The 27210-nt window shown below is 43.7% G+C and overlaps 1 protein-coding gene across 2 annotated transcripts in view; it reads left to right on the top strand.

The window, feature by feature from the left end:
• The first annotated feature begins 1246 nt into the window (after window positions 1-1246).
• Mtmr6 (myotubularin related protein 6) overlaps window positions 1247-27210 on the top strand; it is a 41575-nt gene continuing 15611 nt past the window's right edge. For both annotated transcript variants that reach the window (XM_050152267.1, XM_050152268.1), the window contains exons 1-5: window positions 1247-1413; window positions 16246-16362; window positions 19099-19261; window positions 21627-21784; window positions 24951-25079. In XM_050152267.1, the coding sequence (XP_050008224.1) occupies window positions 1390-1413; window positions 16246-16362; window positions 19099-19261; window positions 21627-21784; window positions 24951-25079 (591 nt within the window). In that variant the 5' untranslated portion in view covers window positions 1247-1389. The remainder of the gene's footprint in view (window positions 1414-16245; window positions 16363-19098; window positions 19262-21626; window positions 21785-24950; window positions 25080-27210) is intronic.

Genomic DNA, 27210 nt, shown 5'->3' with positions numbered 1-27210 from the left:
TTTACAGTCTCACTGTGTGGGTCAGGGTGGCCTGAGACTTAAAGAGAATCACCTGCTTCTGCCTTTGGAGCGCTGGGATTAAAGGCATGCCCCAATACACCCGAGCATAAATTGTTTCTTAAAACAATTCTTTTGGATACATTTGTTGTAACTACTTATTAAGGACTAAAAGCGAGATGGGTATGTTTTTCTAACACAGCTCAAACCAAATATACACTAATTTGACAGCACTAAAGAATGATAACAGGAAAATATGATAGTTTTTGCTTTCTGTAGTTAAATCACTGTTTCTGTAAGAGCAGAACATTTTGTACGAACGGTGAAAACACTTCAGTTCCTAACATATAGAGATGAAATCTGAGCAGGGGCACTGCACCCGTGGTTACTGGCATGAACGAAGTCCACAAAGAAAAGTAATGCCAGAAACAGTTGTATCCTTCCGATTGGCTGCATATTTGGTTTTTAATTAAGTTTTGGTCAGCTAACCCCCACCCATGCACAGTTTTTTTTTTTCCAGACAGGGTTTCTCTGTGTTGCTTTGGCACAGTTTTAAAAGCATTGGTTTAATTGAAGAGTCTTTTGCAGAAGGCAGCCAGAGGAGCAAGGGTCTACAACTATTAGGAAGTTAAACTGTTTATCCCCAGCTACCTTTGCTTATTTATGGGAAAACAAAACCTCAGGAAAGTTTCCAATACAAACTTAACTGATAAACCATCTCTCCAGCCCTGAAAAAAAAAATGTCTTTCAAATAAAAAAAAAAAAAGGCATTCATGTAGCATCTTAAGTCAAAGCACAGACGTGCCTACAAACCTCTAAGCGTTATATCCTAACTCTTGGCAACAGAGATCAAATAAAATGTACTCAGATTTAATACTAATAATCATAATAGGATTTTAATAGTTCATTACACCAGCCCAGTGCCCCGTGGGTTTCTAAATGCGATTTAAACTGGAATGGTAATGGAGTTTAGAAACATCCAGTCTCTCCCTCACTGGCCAATTCCTTTCGGACTGATCTTCAAACCTAGAAATGTCTTCTAGCCTCTTAGGGACCCAGCTTTTGTTGGTCTTTGACTGGAACAAGGGTCGGCCTTGGCAATGTCAGTCCTCCACCAGGGAGGGCGCTGTATAATCTGCCACGGGTGCGACCCTGCCAGCGCCCATCTCGGTTGGAGACGCTCTGCTCGCAGCCAGGATCCCCTCGGTGGTTGGGGTTTGCGGAAGTGTTTCTAGGCGACAGCGCTCGCGGACGACGCCTGCGCAGTGGTCGCCGCCGGCGGGCTGGCTGACGCTGGCGGGTTGAGGGAGTTCCTGCCGGTGGCTGTCACCGCCCCGTTTCTCTCCCGATGGTGCGCTCCTGAAGCCAGCTGCCTGCGGGCGTCGCCCCGTGATGGAGCACATCCGGACGACCAAGGTAGCCGGCGGAGATCCTCGCGGCCGCCGGGGTCCATCCGGCGGAGGCGGGCGGGCAGTTTAGGCGTGCGGGGCCTCAGCTGCGGGCCGGCAGTTTGGGGGTGCGGAGGCCGTGAGGACGGCGCAGGCGCCTTGGCGGAGGTGCTTGGGGAGTCGACGGACGGTGGCAGCCCAGGGAGCTCCACTCTCTTGGGCAAGATCGGGGCTGCTTTTTACTTTGGGGTTTCGGCCGATCGCCGGCTGGCTCGCCCCCGGGCGGGTGGCTCACGCATCTTGGGCTGAACTGGCCATACTCTAGCTTACGTGCCTCGCCCGCTCATTCGGGGTGCTAAGGTTAGAGCATCCGAGCCCGCTCACTTTTCCAGTCCGCCAGTCACTTAGATCTGGTACTTCTGTGCTTCCAACTTTCAGCATTGTCCTAAGTGTCGGGAGCCAGCTTGACAGCAGTTACGCAGAAGGGGAAAGGCTGTGTCATATTGTAAAAGGTCCATGGAATTTCCCCATAACCGAGCTTGTCAAGTTCGTGCTTCATTTTTCTGTGTGAAAGGAATTTAGAGAATGAACGATTTTTTAAAAATGATTTTTGTTTTAAGTTTAAAAGCTGAAATGACACCGGACTGTTACCAACAATATGTTAGCCAAACTCCAGCTTCATAAGGGAAGGACCAAAGCAGAAACGGAGATCAATAGGTTTGAATATCATTTTAAGATGGGAAAATTAGCCGGACGATGGCTCCAAAGCCACAGAGAAACCCTGTCTCGAAAAAAAAAAAAATACCAAAAAAAAAAAAAAATGGGAAAATTAGCTCTCCTGGCTTTGCTAAAGCCATACCAGTCACTTGCTACCTGTCCTAAAGGTCTTAAAGTTACCGGTCATTTGGGAACAAGCTGAATTATCTTCACTGTTCTGCAAAACATTTCACAGCTCTCTGTGTTGTGGATAACATAACACGGACTGTTGTTAGGACTTATTTTGGAGTTTGCCTAACCAGTTTATAGTAAAATTGGAAATGCTGAAAATTCAATCCTTTTCCAAGACTTTTTTTTTTCTTTAAGGAGAAGGAAAATAAAATAATTGGGGAGGTTAAGTAGCTGACATTTAAAATTTGAAACGGGAGGGTGATTAGATACCCAGTAGAAGGTAGGGAAGGGATCAGTGGGCATGAGAACCAGTTCTTGTCCCTGTCATAGGGCTCTAGCAGCTGTTGGCGCAGAAACTGCCTTCTACTCTTTGAACCTCATTGCAGCTCTCATTTGGTTGCTGCTATGAATCACACACACACAGTGAAAGCACACTGAATCCACTGAGCAGAACACGCCCTATCGCTAAGTGAATGGCGAGAGTCAACACTGGTGAAAAAATCTCGATGATTCGCTTTATTATTTAAGAAATGGCCTCCTTCAGTTTATGATTGATAAATATCTCTGGCTTTGGGGTGTGTGTGTGTGTGTAACTGGAGCTTTTATGATCTTGAAGACTGTTCTTGATTAAGCCTGACTTTTCATGGCTGGCCCATGCTGGCGTTAGGTAGGCTGCTTTTGCTGGTGTTTGGATAAGGGTCCTTTAAGGTCTTTTTAAAGGCTAAGAGCTTTTCGGCTGGTTTCCTACTGAAGTTGCTTCTCAGGGGAGCTCCTTTGTTACTGTGTGTGATTGTTGTGGCATCCAATCACTTCTCTGGAATAATCTTAAGTGGGTGTATGTGGACTACAGTGGAACAGAAGTTTGCTAGGTACTAGTGTGTACACACTTGACTGACACTAGGCAGACCACAGCAAGATCAACACGAACCTCGCCATGTAGCCTGATACTGTGTATATATCATATAGACCGTACCATTACCGTAAGTCCTTGTTTGGAAAAAGAGCATATTCTTACACAATTGCTTTGAACATAGCCAGCATTTTTGGTTTTGTTATGTGTACTTTTCATCTAGACATATTTAATTTGCTGCAAAAAAAAAGTTGTATTTCAAAGCCGGAAATAAATTGCTGTTTTCAACTCTGCTGCGTAATTTAGTTAGCATGGTCCGAAATTGTTTGTAGAATCGTCAAGATGGCTCAGTGGGAAAAGATGCCAGCTGCCAAACCTGACAACCTGAATTGGTTCTCCAGAACCCACATGGTGGAAGGGGAGAACCGCTGTCTGAACGTGGCCCTTTGACCTCCACACATGGCCTATGCTTGCCCGCCTTGCCCCACCCCGAGGAAAAGTAATAAACATTTTTAATTGGCTATAATGCTGTACGACTGTTTAGTGATGTTTTATGTTGTTTAACAGCTGTTTTTGAAAAGTTATAGTTACCTTTTGTTGGCAATTATATCAGTGGACACAGTTATGTAATATTGTCATAATTCCCCAATGTTGACATTTCACAAACATGTTAATTCATTAGATATTATGACTATGGTGGTTCCTTTTAATTATCAACATGCCACAGTATAGAATCACTTGGGGAGGGAGGCCCAATGAGGGACTGCCTGGATCTTGTTGGCTTGGGAACATGCTTGTTCCAGTGAGGGATTGCCTGGGTCACGTTGGCCTGGGAACACGCATATCCCGATGAGGGACTGCCTGGATTGCGTTGGCTTGAGAACATGAGGGACTGCCTAGATCATGTTGGCTTGAGAACATGCTTGTGAGGGGTTTTGTTTTTTCCTAATTGATTTTTTTTTCTTAATTGGGTTGGGGTAGAGGTCCATCCTGATGTGGGTAGCAGCATTTTGTGGTCTGGGTTCTGAATGTATAAAGTAGAGAAAGTAAGGGGACAGCTTTCATGCATTTATTTTCTCTCTGCTCTTGACTCTCGAGCCCCTGCTCCTGTGACTTCCCGACAATGGTGGGTTGTGACCCTTGCTTTATGTCAGAGTATTTTATCACAGTGACAGAAATGGAACTAGGACAGTCACTGATTTAAGACCGGATGCTGGCAGTGGTTTTAGAGAAGGAAGACATTGGTGAGTTTGGACAACCTGCCAGGTTAGCCACATACAGTACGGCGGTCAGAGTTTAAACTGATGTCTCATTTCAAAAGCTAGGTGTGCTTTTCCCAGAATGAATATTTTAATAAAATTGTTAAATTAGTATTCACTTAGGAAATAATGGCTAAAAGGATTTCCTTTTTAAATTTATAATAAGTAATAGTTTTATATTCTTGTTTTTTTCATCATTTAGAGTTATTATTTGCTTTGTGGTCTGCTTTAGAGATTAGTTTTTTAGCTGAGTACTAATTAAATAATTTACTAGCTCCAAAATGCAGTGTTAAGTATGTTGCCCTATTTTCGTCACATTTGCCTCGAAACAGTGTCTCTCACTGAACCAGAAGCTCAACCTTGCAGACAGGCTGCCTGAGCTCCTTTGGTCTCCTGTCTGGCTTCCCCAAGGCTGGGGCCACAGTCACGCATGACCGTGCAACTTTTTAAGTGGGTGCTGGAAATTCAAACTGATGTGGGATGTCCTGTATATGTGTTGCTTTTATTGGTTGATGAATAAAGCTGTTTTAGCCAATGGCTTAGCAGAGCAAGGCCAGGCAGGAAATCTGAACAGAGATGTAGAGAAAGAGTAGGTGGAATCAGGGAGACATCCTGTAGCTGCTGAAGGAGTCAGACGCTGGACTCTTACCAATAAGCCATAGCCTCATGCCGATACACACAGGTAAAGAGAAATGGGTTAATTTAAGATGTAAGAGTTAGTAAGAAGCCTGAGCTAACAGGCTAAGCAGTGTTGTAATTAATATAGTTTTTGTGTTATTTTTCGGGTCTGGGTGCTTGGCAACAAAAGAGCAGTCTGTTTACAAAATGGTGCCCACATGGGGCTCAAACCGACAACCCTGAGACTAAGAGTCTTGTGCTCAGTTACTTGTGCTTGCAGAACAATTTCTCTTACCCACTGAACTATCTACCCAGCCGTGCAACCTTAAGTTTTTTTTTTAATTAGATTTATTTTTTATTTTATTTTTGTGGCACCATCCAATTGGACTTTATTACTGGTGCTGTACTGATGCTAATTATGTGACAGCCACACCTATTTACCAAATGAAGAAGTCAAGGCTGGCCGAAGGAAACACAGTGAACCATAATCGAAGACTTAGATCTAGAATCCTGATTAGCAAGTACCTTCCTCTACAAGTCTCAGCTAGAGGCTCCAGATTGGGAAATGACTACTGGCAGGGATGAGGGGCAATCCGGAATGTAATTAGTTAACACATCCTGGAAATGTAAAAAAATCAATCTAATAAAATGTTTTTTTGAGAACCTCATACATAAGTACTGTATTTGTTTACATAAGCTTTGCCCTTCCCTCCAACTTCTTTCATCCCCCTCCAATTCCTCCTTTGCCCCATACTCCCAAATTCATGGCCTTACTAAATATAGTGTGGGGGTCACAAGAGAGAGTAGAAGGAGAGAGGGGAGCAGAGAAAAATGTATAGCACAGTTAAAAAAAATAGATTTATTTCTTTTACATGTGAATGCTTGCCCATGTATATATTTGTGCACCATGTGTATGCTTGGTGCCCAAGGAGGCCAAGAGGGTTGGATTCCCTGGAACTGGAGTTACTGATGGTTGTGAAATGCCATGTGGGTAATGGGCACTGACCCTGGGTCATCTATAAGAGCAACAATGCCCTTACCCCATGGCCCATCTCTCTAGTCCCCAGTTGTGTTTAAAGATTTATTTTTACGTGTGCGAGTGCTTTGCCTGCATAGATGTATGTGTTCCACGTGCATGCCTGGTGCCCACAGAGGTCATGTCCTTGAACGGGAGTTAGGGATGAGTGTGGGCAACCGTGTGAGTGCTGGGAACCAAAGCCTAGGTCCTCTGAAGGGGCCACAAGTGCTCTTAACCCCCAAGCCAGTTCTCCAGCCCCTGAGATCTTAGATTTTGAGACACGTTTGAACACTTGCCCCAAGCAGGACACCATTTTGTCCGTCTTTAGTGCTATCCCATGTTACAGGTGAGAAACCTGCAGTTTGTCAGATGAACTCATCCTGTATCAGCTGCCTGAGAATTTTTGGCTCACTGGTTGCTGGTAGGAGCTGGGTTCTGTGAGCCAGGTCTTTCGTACAAGGCCTCTCTCACTACCACAGTCACCTGCATAACAGAATAGTTCCCCGGTGAAGAGGTTAGACGGTGGGGGCAGGGCAGCTGAGTAGGAGTGGAGACCGAGAGATTCACCAGAGCAGCTAGGCAGTGAGGTTTTGTGTAGTAACCAGTTAGTCGGGAGGTTGTTGAGCGAGGGAGAGAAGCGGGTGTGGATGTCTAGGTAATCATGGAGAGTGTGTAAGAGAACCCTTTGAGACTCCGGTGAAAAGAGGAGTGTTAGGGCCCAGGGACCTGCAGACAGGTGCATGCCAAAGTTGGGGCGCTGAGGTGGAAGAGCCACCTCACCTGTGAGTGAGATGGCCGGAGAGCTCCGTCCTTGCCCTAACTCCCTTCTCTGTGCCCGCTCTGCCCCGGCCAGGCACTGTCCTACACACTAGGAAACAAGGCCGATGGCAGTGAACTGCACAGGCAAAAGCTGTTCTGAGAAAATCTATTTTGAATCAGGAAAGACAATAATAAATAGAGTTGATGGATCGGGTCTACGCTGTGATAGGTGGTGGAAAAGGCGGGAGAGCAAATGAAGCAAGCAGGGACTCTGGAGGTTACCAGGGCGTGTGGGATGGACAACAGAAATCGGAAGGGGGTGGGGGGGCGGGCAGCAGAGGCAACAACATTCCCCTTTGCCAGCCTCGTAGCTAAGAACTAGTTAGTGAGGAAGCCAGAGCGGGGTCAATAAAGGTTTCTATAGAGTGTTAAAATTGGGGGAGGGCAAGCTACTGTAAAACCTTTTTAACTTTTTAAAGTTTTGTGTGTGAGAGAGAGGGAGAGACAGAGACAGACATGCGCGCTGCATTGTATATATAGAAGTCAAAGGACAACTTTCAGGAGATGTCTCTTCTACCCTTCTCTTCAATCTTGAGTCCTGAGATTTGAACTCTGGTCATCAGGCTTGGCAGCAAGTGACTTTACCCATGGAGCCACCTCTATAAACCTTTGCTTTCTCTCTGAGATAGGAAGTTCTGTGCTCAACACTGCAGAAGAGCAAGTGAAACAGAACTGAAAAGTCCCCACTGGACTTATGATCCGAGACTGCTCTTTCCTGTCTTAGGAAGTCCGTAATTGCTTTACTGGTAATTTACGCTGCCAGATGTCCTAGCAACTGAGGACACGGAATCGAAGAGGCGGTGCCTCACTTAATGTCTGCCGCGTACACACCAGTGTAATGTCCTCTTCCTTTCCTATGGCTAGTTCTGCATAGGATGTCTGTGGAACAGTCTCAATGTCTTAGGAGCGGTCTGGCTGGAGGGAGGAAGCTGAGTCCTCCCGGTAGCTAACTGTGGTCTGTGCACCGGAGCCATCGCCCACAGTGTAGCATAGCTAAGAGTAGCCACAGTTCTTAGTCGCAGAAGTTTGGTCAAAGGAGGCCCTTGGTCCCTTCCCGTCACAGAGAAGGAAGAACAGGGTCTGAACTTCTTATACTATAATTTTCTGTTTGTGATGGCCTGTGTTTTTATCTCCAGTGTCAGCTAAGTTTGAATTTCTCCTCTAGGCCCTGAGCCTGTAGTTGGTAACAGTTCAGTTAAGTAACGTGGCTGGCACTTATCACCTCTGGACAAAGTGACCACACCTTCCAGTTTCTTTCTCCTTGCCCCATTACTTTTTCATTCTTTTGCCATTACCTTTTCCCCCACTTACTTTTTGCTTTCTAAGGGTCCTGATGCTGTTTTTATGATGCTTCAGTGGTAGTGACCTAAAATAGTTGTAGTTGCTTCCAAAACAGGTACCGTTAGGCACCCGCAAGAGAAGCTGGGTGCTTCCTCCCAGGGCGGGGAAATGGAAAGGAGGTGCTGGGCCCTAGTCCGGCTTGTAATTTGTATGCTGATGATTATAGCAGAGAAAATGGTGTACTTCTGGCTTTTGGAGGCTGATTTGCAGCAAAGGACAGAATGATGAGTGTATTTCCCACAAACCACTCTTATATTCTCTATAACTTTAAGCAGAAAGTAAATGTTTTGGCTTAACTTCAGAGTAAATGTCTCCATTTGTAACATCTGTATGCCAAGATGCTGTAGAACCTGCTGGTTATGTCATTATTTTCACGGTTGTAGTCCCTGGTCTGAACGTAACCTGGCCCTTACTAAGGCAGCGATTAACTCCATCATCAACCGTACTCAAGACTGGCTGTTCTCTGACTCTTTCCCTTCTCGGTGTCCATTCTGACAAGCTTAAAGGCGACACTAATGAATAAACAGGGTTTTTCAGTTTCTCCTTCCTGACATCAGTTTTGCTGTTAGACCAGAATTATTAGACTCTCTGCTCTGCTTACTTCAGGCCCGATTGTCGCCCTCATCCACATCTGCAGTTCCTTAGTCTCTGATGGTTACCTCGCCCGGCCCAGCGTTTCCCCTCCCTGTTGAAACTGGGGCACTTAAAAGCCGGTTTGTGTTCCTCCATCAGATACAACGCTGCTGTGGCTCCTCCATCGACAGTTCTGTTTACTCCACATTACAGCTTAATTAATTAAGTACTAAATTTGCCTTTTAAAAACAAATTATTTTGTGTGGGGGGAAGGTAGGATGAGGACTATGTGCTGTGGTACACATTTGCCATGGCACGAGTGTGAAGGTCAAAGAACAACTTTGCCTGTTTCCCCCTTCCCCCATGTGCGGGCCTAGGAATTGGCTTCAGCTGGTCATGCCTGGAGAGACGCGAGCATCTTTACTTGCTGGGCCATCTTAAACACCATGTACACTTTTCCTTTCTCTTTTTGAGCTCAGATAGGTAAAACGAGGACATGTAGGCCACAGGCTGCCTTACCAGATAACTGTTGTAATTTTGTGAAGGTTTGTTTCATTTATTTTATTGCCTCTATTTGTAGGACACCCAGGGTATAATACTTGGCATTCACTGTATAACCTGTTCCTCCCTTAGTAATAGTTGCTTTTGTGTTCCAGGCGAGGGACCCAGATGGGTTAGCCTTGAGTTAATAGCCAATAGATTTTTACTGAGAGACCCATTAAGTGCCCTTTCTTTAATACTGTGTATTTATGTACATGTTCAGGGACATGTCTGTGTGTATGTTTAAAGAATTATTTACTATGTATACAGTGTTCTGCCTGCATGTCTGCCTGCAGGCCAGAAGAGGGCACCGGATTTCGTTATGGATGGTTATGAGCCACCATTTGGTTGCTGGGAATTGAACTCAGGACCTCTGGAAGAGCAGTCAGTGCTCTTAACCGCTGAGCAATCTTTTCAGCCCCTCCAGCAGTGGTGGGAGGCACGTTGCCCCAGCCCAGTGGTGCCCGGCCTAGTGGAGCTGCCCCAGCTGAGAGAGACTTTGGGATCACTGTGGCTGTAGTGGCTGCTCCGGAATTGCCATCAGCCAGACGACTGCTGTGGCTATCTTGTACAATGACTATCTTTGCTAGGGCATTTTCCAGATTATTGCTATCATATTTATGCTATGTCCATCCCAGTTGCAAATGAGAGTTTGGGTGATTGCTCAGGTAGCTAATTGTCTCCGTCATATATTGCTTGCTTTGGAAGCTGCTTGATTGTACTTCCTGCCTGCTCAAGTAATATTATCTCCCTTCTAGGCCTTCAATGGGGTTGAAGATAAGATAGTCATAATTACCACCCTCTTATGATCTAGCCAAGCCATTTCCTATACAAGACTTAGACTCCTTAGGATAGAATGTTTATTAAAACATTTAACATGGGCTCCTTGCTTAATATTGTTTATGCTGGTTGTAATTCTAATTATACTTGATATCTGTTCCTAGTGTATATAGTTTTGTATTGGGTTTGGAACTCTCTTATTTAAACAAAAGGTGGAGGTGCTGTGGGAGTACATTCTACTCCTTGAGCCAATAGCCTTTAAGATACCAGCCCACTTAGGTGTGGTTTCTGATACTCTAAAAGCAGTTGTAAAGCATGTGCCTGCTCTCTTGCTTCTGGCTCCTGCTTCTGGCTGCTAGACTCAGCTCCTGTTGGTGCAGAGGACTGTTGTCTAGGACAGTGATCTATAAGTTTTCCCCTTAAATAAAAAACCCTTTTATTATTCATAATTCTGAACTGGTGTGGGATTATTTTGTGACTTCCGTCATCAGGTGTTGTGTTACATCTTCCATTTGCTTTTCCCGTATGAGAAGTAAGTTCTCAGTGGCAGTTCATCCAGGTCAGTAAACTTTTGTTGTATCAAACACTATTCTAGCCTTTTGGAGGGGCTCAGAAGGAAAAAGGAGGCAGTGATTGCCCTGAGATACTTTCCAGTTTTAGTGGGAGAGACAGGCACTGGAAGAGGCGGTCATTTTAGCTCTGTCGGTACTCTGATACTGGTAGGAGGAGCAGAGTTTGAGTGGGTGATGGATGAGTCAGGAAATCAGTAGGGTGATTTCCAGTGCTGGCGACTTGATGAGGATGGCATGATATAAGTCACGTGTGAAATGCAGAATTAGGATTGTGTTTGTGTGTGTGTGTGTGGGGGGGGGAATCAGCGATTTGTGACTCCTAAGATGTTCAAGTGCAGACAACATAATGCTAGGCCAAGTGTTGTAGTTCAGGAGTGAACCCACACAAGGTTGGAACATCTGTCCTGGTTAGCAGCTAGCTGCTGCTAGTTGTGTGTCGGTAGTAAGTCCCCACTGGGCTTGTGAAAATGAAAATAATGGATGGCAAGAATTTATCATACTACTTTGTCAGGAAATAAATATTCTTTGTTTTTTTTTTTTTTTTTTTTTTTTTTTTTTTGAGACAGGGTTTCTCTTTAGCTATGGACCTGTCTTGGGACTTACTCTGTAGACCAGGCTGGCCTCAAACTCACAGAGATCTGCCTGTGTCTGCCTCCTGAGTGCTGGAATTAAAGGTGTGTGCCATCACTGCCCGGCAAGGAAATATTTTTACATGTATAGCAAACAGTAAGAACTCGGAGAGTTCAGTCAGAGTTTGGGGAGTCATTAGCAAATAGATTGATTTGCTAATGATGTAGTGATAATATATTGTAATGTAATGGTAATGGATAAGATTCATATGGGGAATGGACCCTTAGCTGCTTAAGGCAAGGTGTGCCTGTAATGCCTCAATCCCAAGTCTCAGGAGTCTGCATCAAGAAGATGGAAAGGTCCAATATAACCTTGGCTACGTAGCAAAACTATTCCCGTACCCTCCAGAAAGGAGAAAAAGTAATAGTGAATAGTAGGTGTAATCTTCATCTGGGTGAATAAGATGCTTCCTATCTTTCTTCTTCCCTCAATTTGAAACTGGCTGTTGATGTGCACTAGTTTCCATAGAGACACATGCAGCCCTTCCCTGTCTCCAGCACTGCAGGAGGCCAGCACAGCATAGGATGTATTAGTCTGTACTGGAATGCAGAGCTGCGAGGGACCAGTAGTTAAAATGGAGTGGAAACTGGGATTGTCTTCCCTACAGACAAGCTTTGCGATTTGCACCGAATATGGAAATAAAATGACAGTTTAAGGCTGGAGTTAGAGAAGCATTTCTGTCTTTAGCTTCACATGGGCTTCCTTTTAAAGCAGACTTCCTGTTTGCTCATAGCCACACCCTTTAAAACCCTGTTTTATTTTCTCTGAGGAACTCTTTGAAGTACTCCAGTCATTGATCTTCCCAGTGGTGTTGATACTTTTTAGCTCCATGCGTGTTCACTACCGCTCTTGTGAAAGGAAGTGAGGTAAGAGAGCCTGCCCTGAGAGCCCACCATGGTCTGGTCTTGGTTGCTAGCTTTGTTCCTTTTCAGCCAGCTCTTGACAGTTGGAGAGGAATGTTTATCTTTAAAGGTATATAAATTAAAGTTTCAGTTTTCAGTGTGATAAAATGAAGCCATATTGATAGCATGATTAATAAAAGCCCAGAGACAGAAATTGGGGTTCAGCTTGAAGGTCAGAAGAGCAAAACAGCCAGCCACTGGCTCTTACCTCTACCTCAGTCTGAAATGGCGATCCTGCCTCCAGGAACCTCAGAATGAGACTGGGCCTGAGAGCTGTCTCCTCCCATTTTATATTTCTCTCTAGTGCTGGGATTAAAGGTGTGTATCACTACCACCCGGTTTCTTTGGCAAACTCGTGTGGCTACTGGGATTAAAGGTGTGTGTCACCACTGCCTGGTCTGTAAGACTGATCAGTGCAGCTGTTTTACTCTTTGAACACCAGGCAAGCTTTATTTATTAAAATACAAATGAAATATCACTACACATATTTTTTACTTAAGAAAGAAATGGCCTAGACAATTAAAGAAATGTTGACCTTTAGGAGAAATCTTCATGAGCACAAAACTTTCTTACCACCCTCCTCCCCATGCATTGGTCTTAAACCTCTGATCCTCCTTCCTCAGCCACTCCAGGGCACCGCCACACCTGGCTTTCCTGTGTTCTTAAGAGTCTATGTAAAATGATCACTTGTTATATGTCAGATCCACTGTCAGACCTGAGTTGCATGTTAGATTATATCTCTTAGTTTCCAGTGGGAAGTATCCACAATAAGTTTATTGTCTTAATCACACAAATAAAGTCTTGTATTAAACATTTTTAATTACATTGAAGTTTTGACTCATTTGAACAGTGGTATTATAAGTGCTCATTCTCCGTGGAAGAAAATTCTAGAGAGTGAAGAAGGGTGAGATGATCAGCCTTCTGAGTGGTGGCTATTGATTAACCACTTCATAATGGGAGTGTATCATTCTTGAGCTGGTAGGAGAACAGTAAACATGTCAGGTAAGTATAGAATTAATGATAGAACGGTGAGCTCTCTGGTCCGAAGATCTACACAACCTCCTGTGACAGAGCTGGACATTAAACACTTATATGTTTTTCCTATAAAATGGATGACATTAAATTTTAAAGCTATAGTCTCCTGTCTAGTCCCAGTTCCACTCTGCACTCCTGTAGCAGTTCTGTGTGTGTTTGTGTGTTTACACCAGTATTAATAGACATGAATGCTGTTATACTTCTGTATAACATATTGTAGATCTCAGCATCCTGGATACCATAGGAAGCCAATGCAACTTAGGATAGTTTGTGTTAGGGAACTGAGCAAAGAGACAAGGTGATATAAGTAACAAATTAACTTTCTAAGTAAGAGTTACTTTTGGTGGTAGGGCATTGGTGAGTCGAGGATAGGAGAGCAAGAGCCAGAGCTGGCTGCACAGCAGCCATGTCTGTGCAGCAGGGAGAATATAGAACATAAGCTGGAGCTCGCAAACAGTGGTTTCATGGTTTAATTTGCCCAGTCATATACTTCTAGAAATGTATATGATTGGATAGTGTCATGTGACAAAACTTCCTGAGGAGACACTACATACATCTCTACTCAGCTCAGATAGGGAGCCCACAACAGCCCAAAGTACAGGATACCACCGAAGTTCAACTTGGTGAACCATGAGTTTTATTGTAGTTACTTACAGCAATGTAAGTGAAGGATTACTCACAACATCATACATGGCTCCAAGACAGCTGCATCACCAAACAAACAGTGGAAGGCCGCTGTTTGTTCCTGGCTGCTCAGCCCTGAAATAACCACACAGGAACTGTATTAATTAAATCACTGCTTGGCTCATTCGCTCTAGCTTCTTATTGGCTAGCTCTTACATCTTAATTTTACCCATTTCTATTCATTTGTGTATTGCCATGTGGCTGTGGCTTACTGGCAAAGTTCTGGCATGTCTGTTCGCAGCAGTGGCTACATGGCATCTCTTGACTCTGCCTTCTTTCTCCCAGCATTCAGTTTAGTTTTCCCCTCCTAGTTCTATTCTACCTTATCACAGGCCAAGGCAGATTCTTTATTCATTAACCAATAAAAGTAACACATATACAGAAGGACCTCCCACACCAAAAGCCCATCCCAACACTGGTCACACTACATAAAAGTTGGTACCTGGAACACACTACACAACCTGCAGGTTGGAGAGTACCCGTTTTTTGTTTTTTGTTTTTGAGACAGGGTTTCTCTGTGTAGCCTTGCCTGTCCTGGAACTTGCTCTGTAGTTGCTCTGTAGACTAGGCTGGCCTCAAGCTCATAGAGATCTGCCTGTCTCAGCTTCTCAGTGCTGGGATTAAAGGTGTGTGCCACCACTGCCCAGCTGAGAGTGTCCCTTCTAAGCAGTTTGGTTGATCTAAACCTTTTTGAGCCAGCTCAGCTGGTTTCTAGTCTCTACTTCTTTCAGGCAGAGGATCTGGGCACAGAGTCTGCTTTGTAGCTTGACTTGTCTAAAGAATGACTCTCAGCAACTTTATTGCTTACTCTGGAAGGGAGGGGCTTAGTGAATCTGGTCAGTTTCAGGGACTTCCTGACGCTCTTTTGAGTTGTTTACTTTCTTGATTAAGGAGACTGGGAATGTTTCAATCTTGGAGGAAACTGCTGCACAATAGATACTCTTTGGCAACACATACAGTAAAATGGGCTTTTAGATGTGAAAAGTACTTTGCTCACACAATGCACACTTCTTGTATATTAGTGTTGGTGTTTCTTAAAATCTTCCCTGGTTTGCATTGGCATCTAAATAATATCTGTGTTGCTTGTGACTTTTTTGTGTTCTTCCAAGGACAGATGAAATTTTACCCTGAATATTAATCAACTAACTTATTGTGTTTGGGGACAAAGAGGAGGAAAAAACATAATGATGCGTGCGGTTTCTGGGCTTAGAAAAATTTCATTTATATTGCTGAAAGGACCTCAGAGTTGGGACAAGACACCCCAAGACTAAGCTCTCAGCACAAAGGAGATTTATTTGCTTCAGAGAGTCAGAGGACAGGGAATAAGAGACAAAGACAGGAGATAGAAGAAGAGGGAGCAAGGGGAAAAGGGCAGGGATATTTGTCCCAGAGGGACAAAGAACTGCCTGTGGTTAGAGAAGAGACAGATACAGGTAAATGACAGTTTATAAAGTTAAACAGGGAAGCCCTGTGTTTGGATGAGTTAGTTAATTTTAATTGGACATGTTAATTAGGGTAGTCAAAGGGGACTTTTGATTGCTGGATTTCAATACTTTGATTGCTGGACCTTGGTGGTCAGCCTCAGGAGAAGGAAGTGGCCAAATAAGGGAATGGACCTTGGTGGCCAGCTTTAGAAATGTAATCTAGGGCTGGAGAGATGGCTCAGTGGTTAAGAGCATTGCCTGCTCTTCCAAAGGTCCTGAGTTCAATTCCCGGCAACCACATGGTGGCTCACGGCCATCTGTGGTGAGGTCTGGTGCCCTCCTCTGGCCTTCGGACATACACACAGACAGAATAATATTGTGTACATAATAAATAAATAAATTAAAAAAAAAGAAATGTAATCTAATAGTTTAGCAAGGCAGAGGAAATCGGGGAAGGGCAAGGCCTGCCAGAGCCCTGTTTGCCATGCTCAGGCCTACTAGAGCACTTCAGCTACTGTCCTGGTGAGCCTGATTATCCACTTTGCACAGGGTAGGGTCATCCACATGGAGGAATTGCCAGGATGAGATGGCTCTGTGGTCATGTCTCTGAGTCTTGATTGTTAATTGATGTAGAAGGGCCCAGCACACTGTGGGCAGGACCATTCCTTGGGCAGATGGTATTGGGCTGTGTAAGCAAGCCAGCTAAGTCAGCCTGGGAGCACACAAGCAAGCCAGCCAGCAGCGTTTCTCCGTGGCTTCTGCTTCAGGTTTCTGCCCTGATTTCCCTCAGTGGTGGACTTTGACCTAGAACTATAAGCCAAATAAACCTGTTTCTCCCCTATGTTGCTTTTGGTCAGTGTTTTGGTCAGCAACAGAAATAAAAATAATTATATTTGAAATGAAAAATAACATCTTTTTCTTTCTTAGGTTGAACAAGTGAAGTTACTTGACCGGTTTAGTACCAACAACAAGTCACTGACGGGAACCCTGTATCTTACGGCCACACATCTGTTGTTTATTGACACTCAGCAAAAAGAGACCTGGGTAAGGTGGACCTTGGCAGGACTGTCTACCGTCGCAGTGACAATGGGCTAACGGCTGTTTAATCACTCGTTATTTATCTTAACCAATTTTTTTTTTGTTAGTTTTGCTTTTGTTTTCAGACAGGGTCTTGCTAAATGGCCCAGGCTGCCCTTGAATTTGCAGTCTGTCATCTTCTGGATAGCTGGGATTACAGGCCTGTGCTGCCACTCACAGATCAATCAAATTTTTTCTTCTCAAGTGACTTCTACCTCCCTTTTATAGGTCATTTATGTCATTTGTAATATGGAAATGTGTAGAATATTAGACTTTTTTTACATCTGTAAAAAATGCCTCTTTCTTCCTTTAGTTTTTTTAGAAGTCTAGGTAATGTTTGTGCACATTAATAATCAGATGGATTGTATAGCATATTCTATAGCATTTTAATGCCATATTACAACTAGGAGATTTATTATTTAGGGTCAAAGGGGCTTTTGATTGCTGGATTTCAATTCTTTGATAGATGGACATTGGTGGTCAGCCTCAGAAGGAGGAAATAACTAAATATTACAGAATGATGTTTACAGTGTTAAATATTTAAGTATAGTAATTAAATACAGTAACTAAACATTGCAGAATAGTTATGTAAATAATATATATGCAGGTTCCTGACTTTTTTTTTCCTTTTGGTTTTTAGAGACAAGGTTTTTCTGTGTAGCTTTGGAGCCTGTCCTGGAAATTGCTCTGTAGACCAGGCTGGCCTGGAACTCACAGAGATCTGCCTGCCTTTGTCTCCCGAGTGCTAGGATTAAAGGTGTGCACCACCATTGTCCTGACATTTTTGGTATCTTGGTGAAGATGGATTATTGCAAGGAGAGAAGGGAAGGGAATGGCAGACTGAGTGTTTCTGCTTGACACCTCTCAGTGAAGGGCGTAGTTTCTATCACTCATCATGGAACACTTTTGTGAATGTTAAATAAGAGAAAATAGGCAAAGCATCTGTTAAAGTAGCAGCTCAGTAAATCCCAGCTGTTCTTAGCCTTTTCTGAGCAGCAGAACTGAGATGAGATGTCGTGTCTGCCTCCCAGGGAACCACACACACCTGCAGTACAGCTCAGAGTACGCAGGCTCTTGTTTTCTCTTGTAGAGTTGGCCATCGTTGACGTGTGAGTGCAGTAAGATAAAGGGCTAGCAGATTGAGGGACAGCGAAGAGATGCTGCTGCCCCCTCTCCTCTGTCTCTCCTGCCTACACTGTCGTAGCAGTGTAGCCCGCTGGTCTCTCCTGGGGTCTGTGTAGCAGGAGCACTGTGGTCCTAGAAGCAGCCGTTCTGACACTGGGCCCTCTTTCTCTCTGTACACTTAGGCTTTCTTTTACACTCACATGATGTCAGGCCCCTTTGCCACTCTCCTGAAATGATCTGGGGTCTTAGCTGGGATCCTAATAATGATACAATATTCTCTCTACGTCATATATCTTATAGGTTCTTGTCCCTAGTTCCCTGTGGAGATGGCACTGTCAGATGGTTATGAGCAACTCTGTGCAAATGTTAATCGAGCTAGTTCCCGAGTGTGAGCTCTCTGTGTGAGCCATTTGTGCAGTTTTCGTGGACACGGTATCTCATTAAGGCTCTTTCAAGCTTTCCTTGATTACTTATTCTGCATGTCTGCCTTAGGTTTAATATGTACAGTTAATATAACTGGTAATGTTAGCATAATATAACCATACTTAAGTCATCTGTCCCTCACCTTTCGACTGAAGACGAGCAGATACAAAACAAAGCCTACTCAGCGGGGTGGAGTTTGCTGCTGCAGCCTTTGCTTCTTTTTTTTTTTTTTTTTTAAATATTTTGTTTATTTTTCTATTTTTATTTATTTATTTATTTATTTTTGGTGTTTTCGAGACAGGGTTTCTCTGTGGTTTTGGAGCCTGTCCTGGAACTAGCTCTTGTAGACCAGGCTGGTCTCGAACTCACAGAGATCCGCCTGCCTCTGCCTCCCAAGTGCTGGGATTAAAGGCGTGCGCCATTTTGTTTATTATGTATACAATATTCTGTCTGTATGTCTGCCTGCAGGCCAGAAGAGGGCATCAGATCTCATTTCAAATGGTTGTCAGCCACCATGTGGTTGCTGGGAATTGAACTCAGGACCTTTGGAAGAGCACGCAATGCTCTTAACCACTGAGCCATCTCTCCAGCCCCTTTGCTTCATTTTAAGGTGCATTTAGAACTGCTGGAGCTCTTCTGTGACTGAGTTTTTATTGTTCAGGAACCGAAAACCTCTTCTCCAGAAATTTTTCTTTAAATGTTTTAAGTGGCTAGGAATGGTATTAAGAAAGAGTAAAATTTCTTAGTAGCAAACAAAGTGTCAGTAGCAGTGGAGATGATCTTACGTTTTCAAAATGCCATCAAGACATAGTCTATAGTGAGACCTTTTTATTTCTACACTTGGTAAACATTAATTAATTATAGTTTTTGAGGTGCTTGGGCTGGAAACCAGGACCTTGTATATGCCAGGCAGGCATTCTGCTGCTGAACTGTGCTCCAGCTCCTCATCCAGCCAGCATATACTGACATGGAAAAAAAACTAGCAAAAATGACAACATAGTCTTGGCTCAGGCATCAAGTCACTGAAATGTGTTAAGTATGATAGCACATAGCATTTGAGGTGTCATTGGAACATTCACATGTATGCACTCGGGAGAAGAGCATGCCTCAGTGCTTTGTGTGTTGATGACGACGCGGTGTTCGTTTGTGCCGTAGATACTACACCACCATATTGCCTCTGTGGAGAAGCTTGCTCTCACCACTTCTGGATGCCCACTCGTGATCCAGTGCAAGAACTTCAGGATTGTGCATTTCATCGTTCCCAGGGAAAGAGATTGCCATGATATCTATAACTCTCTGCTGCAACTGTCAAAACAAGGTATGTGCTTCTTAGAGAGCCAAGCTCTCAATCTCAACTGAGATGGGGTTTCCAGCCTACTTTAAGGTACTATTATTTTATCGTTACATGATAATTAGGTTGTATGTACTGTCAACCCCCTCAGTGGTCTAGAAATACTCCACCGTGGTTTAGAAATAACAGAAACAATTGCTTTGAACTGTAAGAATGGTGTCCAATGAAGGAACAATGTTAAGGGAAGACTTTTATATAGTACAGCCTGATGTTACTTTAGATTATATTATTAGATTATATTAGCACTTCATGTGTTTGCCTATGTGCCGGCACATGTGTGCATGTGTGTATGTAGGCCAGGGTCCAGTGCCTTTACTTAGGAGCCATCGCTTTGTTGTTTGAGACAGTCATTTGGGACCCGGGACTTGCCAGCCTAGGTGAAGCTGGCTTGCTGCAAGCTCCACCTTTCCAGCACTGGGGTTCTAGCCATGTGCTATCACACTTGGCCTTTCACCTGGACGCTGGGGATTGAACTCAGGTCTTCTTGTTTTCATAGAAAGCACTTTACTGACCAGCCTACCTCCCTAGCTGCTCTCTTGTGTTTTAAATGTGGGTGTTCTCTATTAATGAAAGCAGTATTACTAAATGGAAAGTCCCAGAAGGTCATGGTCCTCTAGCAGCAGTGGCGAGGGTGGTAGATGTATCAGAGACAAGAGTGAATCCTGTCTTAGTAGATGGAGGGCTGGGAAGGATAGAAGCCCTAAAAATGAATCTTACCATTACCCAGGCCTAGGGCTCTGAAGGCTTCTATGTTGGGGTCCAGCCTTGACGGGGCTTGTACCTTCCAGGGTAGGGGCGACTGGATTAGAAAAATTAGGGAGGAAGGACAGAGATACAAAAGGAATGCAGAGACATAGGATAGTACCAGGAGAGCTATCGAGTGAATACCGAATACGTCCGCATTTATTCTCCATATGCTTATACACTCCAATCCAGAAAGTGGGCGGGGAAGAAGGCAAAAGACTGCTTTAACATGACACAAAGGACAAACGAAACAATTTCTTGCTTTGGTACTTGAAATATCAAGCAACTATATCCTTTAGTTTAAGTATTCTGTTAGGCAGGATATGTAATAACCAGTTAGACCAAGCATTCTGTAGGCTGCTACTCCCTGCCTCAGATCTCTGTCATATCCTTGAAGGAATAGGCTTAAATTCTCTGACCTTTGGTCAAGGTAGAGCAGATCCACCTCTATGGACCATTTTAATATCCAAAACACCAAGTAACCACACCCTAGGTCAGGATATCTTTTTGCAGCCGCTCCTTATGTCAGACTTCTTTTCAGTGACTTTGAAAGAGTAAGAGTAGGCTTAAGCTCTCTGACCTCCAGTCAAGGTAGAGCAGACCCCCTTCTGTGGGCCCCACACTTCTGTCCCCAGCATGACTTGGATTACTTGTTAGCATGGATTTCAGTTTAGATGGAGGCCCTCATGAATGACTTAGGAGCAGGTCCATGTTCTCTCTGAGCACACAGAGCTTGATACATTCCATTGTCCTAGTGGAATCAAGGTATATAACAGAGATAGCTATGTGCCGATGGCCTTGCTGGTTTGGGTCTCTACTGACCTATAAGAATGGGTGATTCTGGGGCTGGAGGAGATGATTTGGTGGTTAAGAGCACTGTCTGCTGCTCCAGAGTCCTGAGTTTGATTCCCAGCACCCACAAGATGGTTCACAACCATCAGTAATTCCAGTTCCAGGGGATCCGACGCCCTCTTCTGGCCTGCATAGGTGCCAGGAACAAGTGTTGCACATACTTAGGTGCAAACAGAACAGCCATACACGTTAGAGTAATTGAGACAATGTGTAATGCAGTTTCCTATTCTCTGCCGTCTCCATCCTGTTAGTTGCTGTTTGACCCTTCCCGGTCCTTCTTAGAAGTGCTCTCACTGTGTTGTCTAGGCTGCTCTCAAGCAGAGTCCTCCTGGGTCTTGTGCATGCTGGGCTTTAGGCGGGTACTACACCTGGCCATTTCTAGTTTTTTGTTACGGTATTTTGTTTCCATTGCATTTGGGGAAAAGGATGAGTAAGATGTGTCTATTTTTGTTTTAAAAATTTAATATTCAAGAAAAAAGAAAAGCATGCAATAGAAGATTTAACTTTGATGACACTTTTTGCTATGACATAAATCTTGGGTCTATACATATTCCTTTAACTATAGTCATTGGTTTTATGGAACTCAGAAAATATTAAATTCAGATATGTACATGTCTTAGCCACCTCTTTGTTGAAAATTCTAAAGAAAAAAAATAGGGAAAAATCCTGGAAATTAGTTTTGTTTGTAGTCTACTGCCTTATAAATTACATTGTATTGATTTTTATTGTTTTACAGCAAAATATGAAGATCTCTATGCATTCTCTTATAATCCCAAACAAAATGATTCTGAACGACGGAAGGGTTGGCAGGTCATTGACCTTGCTAAGGAATATGAGAGGATGGGCGTGCCCAATGAGAACTGGAAACTGTCCGATGCCAACCGAGAGTACAAGGTAAGCCAGCTCTGGGGCGGGTCAAGACCTAGTTCCAGCGGGCAGCATGCAGCGGGGCTCCAGCCTTCTGAACAGTGTGCTGCTGTCACTTCTTTAAATGTCTTCAAGTTTTCTGGATTTTTTTTTTAACTTAGCCTCATGGTTTTTGTCTAATGTTTTAATCTCGCCAGTATTTTATGTAGACAGTGCTATGAACTTGCCTCTTATTAGAACTTCCTTCATTGGGTCCCATATGTTGTTTTATGTCTGAGGCACAGCTGCTACACCTGATCTTTACCTCTGCCTCAGCTGCTGACTGAGCCACTGCAGCCACCGCCTGGCCGCATCCATTTAGAGAGATGAATGTTGTTTTAACTATGTCTCTGTCCTTCTGTTTTACCAATAAATACTGAAGAGCCAATGGGGTGAAAACCTGCTAGCTTAGAAAGGCAGAGGAAGCAGCCAGCTGACCTTCCTCCTCTGTTGCCCCAAACCAAAAAGGACTGCCAAACTCAAAGTCCTTCCCTACTACTTCCTGTGCATCTATCCGTCTTCCTGACTCCCTCTGACTCTCTATGACTACTTCCTGTCAACTGGTTGTTTGCTCTGCCTCTTGACCTATGATTGATTTTATTTAATTTTGTTTACCATAAGCAGAAAGCTCTTGGATTAAGGATGTGTACTAGAGCTGGGCCACACTGCAGCTAGAGGAAGGTTTTTCCAGTAAATAACATAATCTTGGGGTTCATAGTGTGGTCAAATATTGTGCAACACCTATAAGTTTGGGTATATTGTATATTATTTCCATTCAATTCTAGAAGGTCTAATTTCTTTCTTGACTCATATTAGGTCATGAGTTGTTCAGTTTTCATGAGTTTGCAAGCTTTCAGTTATTTCTGTTATTGATATCCAGCTTTAATTCATGGTGCTTAGATAGGATGCAAGGTATTATTTCAATTTTCCTGTATTGTTGAGACTTGGCTTTGTGTTGGAATATGTGGTCAAGTTTAGAGAAATTTGAGATGCAAAGAAAAAGACATGTTTGTTTGTGTGAGGATGAAATGTTCTGTAAATATCCGTGAGGTTCATTTGGTTTATAGTGTCCATCAGCTCTGGCATTTCTCTGTTCAGTTTTTGTCTGGATGACCGGTCTACTTGTAAGAGTAGGATATTGAAGTTTCCCACTCTCAGTGTGTGGGGGTCAATATGTGATTTAAGATATAGTCTTTCTTTTATGGACGTAGGTGCCCTTGTGTTTGGTGCATAGATGTTAATAATTGCAATGTTCTCTTGGTGGGATTTTCCTTTGATGAGTATGTAGTGTCCTTCCCTTTCTCTTCGGATTAGTTTTGGTTTGGAGTCTATTTTGCCAGATATTAAGATGGCTACACTGCTTACTTCTTAGGTTTATTTGCTTGGAATATCTTTTTCTATTTTTTTTTCCCTTACTGAGGTGATAGATCCTTGATGTTGAGGTGTGTTTCTTGGATGCAGCAGAAGAATGGATCCTGTTTTCCCATCCATTCTGTTAGTCTGTGTATTTTTATTGGGGAAGTGAGACCTTTGATATTGAGAGATATCAGTGACCAATGATTTTTGTTTCCTGCCATTTTAATGGTGGTGGTGGGGATGGTGCTTTTGTGTGTGTGTGCGCACACACATATACATGCATGCTTAGACATGCATGTGTGATTGTAAGCATGTGCGTACTTCCCCTCTTGATTTTGCTAGTCTGGGATTATTTATTCCTGTGTCTTCTTGGGTATGGTTAGCCTCTTTAGGTTAGAGTTTTCCTTTTAGCACCTTTAGTATGAGTGGATTTATAGATAAATATTGCTTATATTTGGTTTTATCATGAAATGTCTAATTTTCTCCATCTATGGTGACTTAAAGCTTTGCTGGGTATAATAGTCTGGGCTTGCATCTGTGGTCTCTTAGAGTCTGCAGCTCATCTGTCCAGGTTCTAGTAGCTTTAGAATCTTCATTGAGAAGTCAGATGTAATTCTAATAGATCTGCCTTTATGTGTTACTTGCTCTTTTTCCCTTGCAGTTTTTAATATTCTTTCTTTGTTCTGTATATTTAGTGGTTTGATTAATGTATGCTGAGGGGACCTTCTGTTCTAGTCTAGTCTGTTTGCTGTCCTGTAGGCTTCTTGTGCTTTGATAGGCATTCCTTTAGGTGAGGGAAATTTTCTTCCAGGATGTTGTTGAAAGTATTTTCTGTGCCCTTTATCTGGGTTTCTTCTTCTGTTCCTAAATTTGGTCTTTTCATAGCGTCCCAGGTTTCCTAGATATTTTGTGCAGGAGTTTCTTTAGCTAACATATTCTTTGACCAATGTATCCATTTCTTCTACCATGTTTTCAATGTCTGAGATTCTCTCTTTCATCTCTTGTATTCTGGTGCTGCAGCTGGCCTCTGATGTTCCTGTTTGAATTCCTGAATTTTTCATTTCCACACTTCTCTAAGTTTGGGTTTTCCTTATTAATTCTATTTACACCATCAGGTCTTGATCAGTTTTATTTATTTATTTCTAGTGGTGTGTGTGTGTGTGTGTGTGTGTGTGTGTTCATAGATTTCTTTAAGAGATTTACTCATTTCCTCTTAGAAGACTTCTACTGTATTCATAGAGACTGTTTCAAGGTCTTTCTCTTGTGCTTCATCGGTGTTGGAATACTCACAGCCTTCTGGTAGTGTTGCTTTCACTCTGACATCTAGCCATTTAGTTTTGGGGTGATTGTAATTCTAGGTGCTGATGTCTGGTTTTGTCTTTCTTGGGTGGGTCTTTTGTTCCTTGGTTACTGTTTCCTCTCTGGTTCTTAGGAGAATGTGATCACAGTGTGGTCACTGGGGGTGCAGGTAAAATGTGTTTCTAGGTATTGGGAGCTGACACTTTGGAATGGGCAGGAAGCATGAGTGGGTTCATAGGAGGGAGGAAAGCAGGGTGTTCCACCAGGGTCTGCTTAGCTTCCTGAGAATGTGGGCACAGAGTGAGGGCGACCACAGCAGAAGGTCTGCTGTAGAGCTGGGCATGCGCCTTGGGGACTGCAAGTGGATGGACGGATGGATGGATGGATGGATGGATGGATGGATGGATGGAGGAGAGCTCAAGATCTACAGTAAGCCATCTGCTTCCACTGTCCTCACGGTTTCCGGTTGGAGTTAAGTACTCTCATTTGATATTTCCAGGTCTGTGAGACTTACCCAAGAGAGCTGTATGTTCCAAAGACAGCCACCCCGCCAATGATCATGGGCAGTTCCAACTTCCGGAGCAAGGGCAGACTTCCGGTCCTGTCCTACTGCCGGCAGGGCACTGAGGTAAGAGACTTCTCTAACTTTGTAAGTGCAGTGAACTCAGGTAATGCTGTAAGTATCCAGAGAGTTTCACTATGTAACTCTAGCTGTTCTAGAACTCACCATGTAAACTAAACAGGCCTCGAACTCATGAGATCTGCCTGCCTTTGCCTCCTGGGTGCTGGAATTAAAGGCATATGCTACCACACTGGGCAGTGAATGCAAGCTTTTACTTCACAAGTTTGTCATTAAACTGTTGCTAACAGAAACATGCTGACTTTTCACTATTGTTTTTGAAGTTTTATAAGAAAACTCCCCTGAAATTCTCCTTTCCTACCTTTCTCTTCCAGAAATTCTTTAATAATAGGGCCAATGAATAGATAGGTCTGTTTCTTTTCTGTAGTTTTCCTTTAGTCCTGTGTGTACTTAGAGAAAATGAATCACTTGCTTGGGCCAAGGCAGGCACTGAAAGCAGGAAGGGAACCCAGGGCATCTGGGCTCTGTCTGAACAGTGTGAGCCCTTCCCATGGGAAGAATTTGGTGAGGAGCAGGTAGAGGAGACATGTCCACACTGCTGTGGTGGCAGGGTTTGCTCATGTTGTGTGTCTGCACACACCTGATGCTGATACTGGAACCCAGGGTCCCCTGCTCTGCCCTGAGCTTCACCCTCACCCCTTGGGAACTTACCTTCCCAGCTTATGTGCTGTGTTAAATGTGTCTTGTGTGCATCTTCGCAAGCTCAGAAAGCAGGCTTTGCTGATGGCTGAGGTTCAGAGGCAGCTTCTACACGGGTGGGTTGAGTACCTTGCCATTTCTGACTCCCAAGCCTTTGTAAACACACTTTTATACACATTCCCCTCCCCACCCAGAAGGTTTTTTTCCTGGGTTCAGGAATTTCATTGTGATGTTGTTAGTATTCAGGCATCTGTACGGGCCTGCCCTTGGGGTCCCGACAGGTTATATCCTCAGCTGCTGCCACTAAAAGCACCCCTGTGCACATTTGCTACTTTCCCCTCTTTCTCTGTTTCTCTCTCTCTCTCTCTCTCTCTCTCTCTCTCTCTCTCTCTCTCTCTCTCTCTCTCTCTCCTCCACCACTCTTGTCCCCAGGAACTGATATGTGTGGTCCGTCCCCCTCCCCCTTCTTTGTTCTCTCTCCTCTTCCAGTAGACCTATGTGAGAACCTGGTTGCATGGTGTCATGGTGTGGCTTCTCTTTGTGACGTTAAATGAATTAAAACAGAGGAGCATGTGCATGCCATTTACAGATGACCCAGAAACTCTGATCTCTTCTTGGAGAAGACACTTCCGTCTCTGCAGAATTTTCTTTTCTCTGTTCATTTTCTCTGTATTTTTGCTTTTTAAAGTTGACAGGCTTCCAGTGTAAGCCTCCATTTCTACAGGTTTCCTCCTGCTTTCCATATCTTTCTGTTTTCTGGAAGAGTTTAACTGTATTCTCATCCAACTCTCAGGTTCTTTATTTCTTGTTCTTTCCCTTTTCTGAATTTCTTTAGTGTATTTCCTGTTTTCTGATTTGGTGTCAACAGCTCTCAAGCAGACAGGCTTTGTGTGTGTGTGTGTGTGTGTGTGTTTATGGAATCTTGTGTGCCTCTCCCTCTCCTTGTGTTCTAGCTGTTAGGAGCCTGAAGCCTTTGCACTTTTTATTTTTCTTCTGTGCATTTGCCTTCCTCTCAGTGTGCATTTGCTGGTGGATCAGCCAAAGGCCTTCGTGGGATGTCACAGTTGCAGGCGTGGTGCGAGCCCACATTCTGCTGGGTAGACTATATTTTATCCTCTTGTTAGGGAAGTTCAAGGCTTCGTTCTCATCCATTGCTGGGTCCAATCATGAAGTTAATCCTCTTTGTAGACTAAACTTTGTGTTCAGCGAGGGAAGATCTGGAGGTCACAGCTCATCTTGATGTGTGTTTAGCTGCTTGTCTTTTGAGCTACGCCCTGCTCCAGCAGGTGCCAGCTATGACCTTGCCTTGCTGCTCGATTCCCGTGCTCCTTCCTGTAGCAGGCACTTCCTCTGCCAAACCAGTTGCCTGTTGTCAGTCTGCGGTTGCCCCAAATGCCACCACACCTCTGTTGGAATTTCTTTTTTTTTTTTATTTTTTTTTTTATTTTTTAAATTTATTTATTAAATATTTCTGTCTCTT

This window comes from Alexandromys fortis, unplaced genomic scaffold (assembly GCF_014885135.2).
Source record: "Alexandromys fortis isolate MF-2015 unplaced genomic scaffold, M_Fortis_MF-2015_v1.1 scaffold_75, whole genome shotgun sequence".
Taxonomy (NCBI): domain Eukaryota; kingdom Metazoa; phylum Chordata; class Mammalia; order Rodentia; family Cricetidae; genus Alexandromys; species Alexandromys fortis.
The sequence above is the reverse complement of the archived record's forward strand: the minus strand, read 5'-3'. Positions and strand labels throughout refer to the sequence as shown.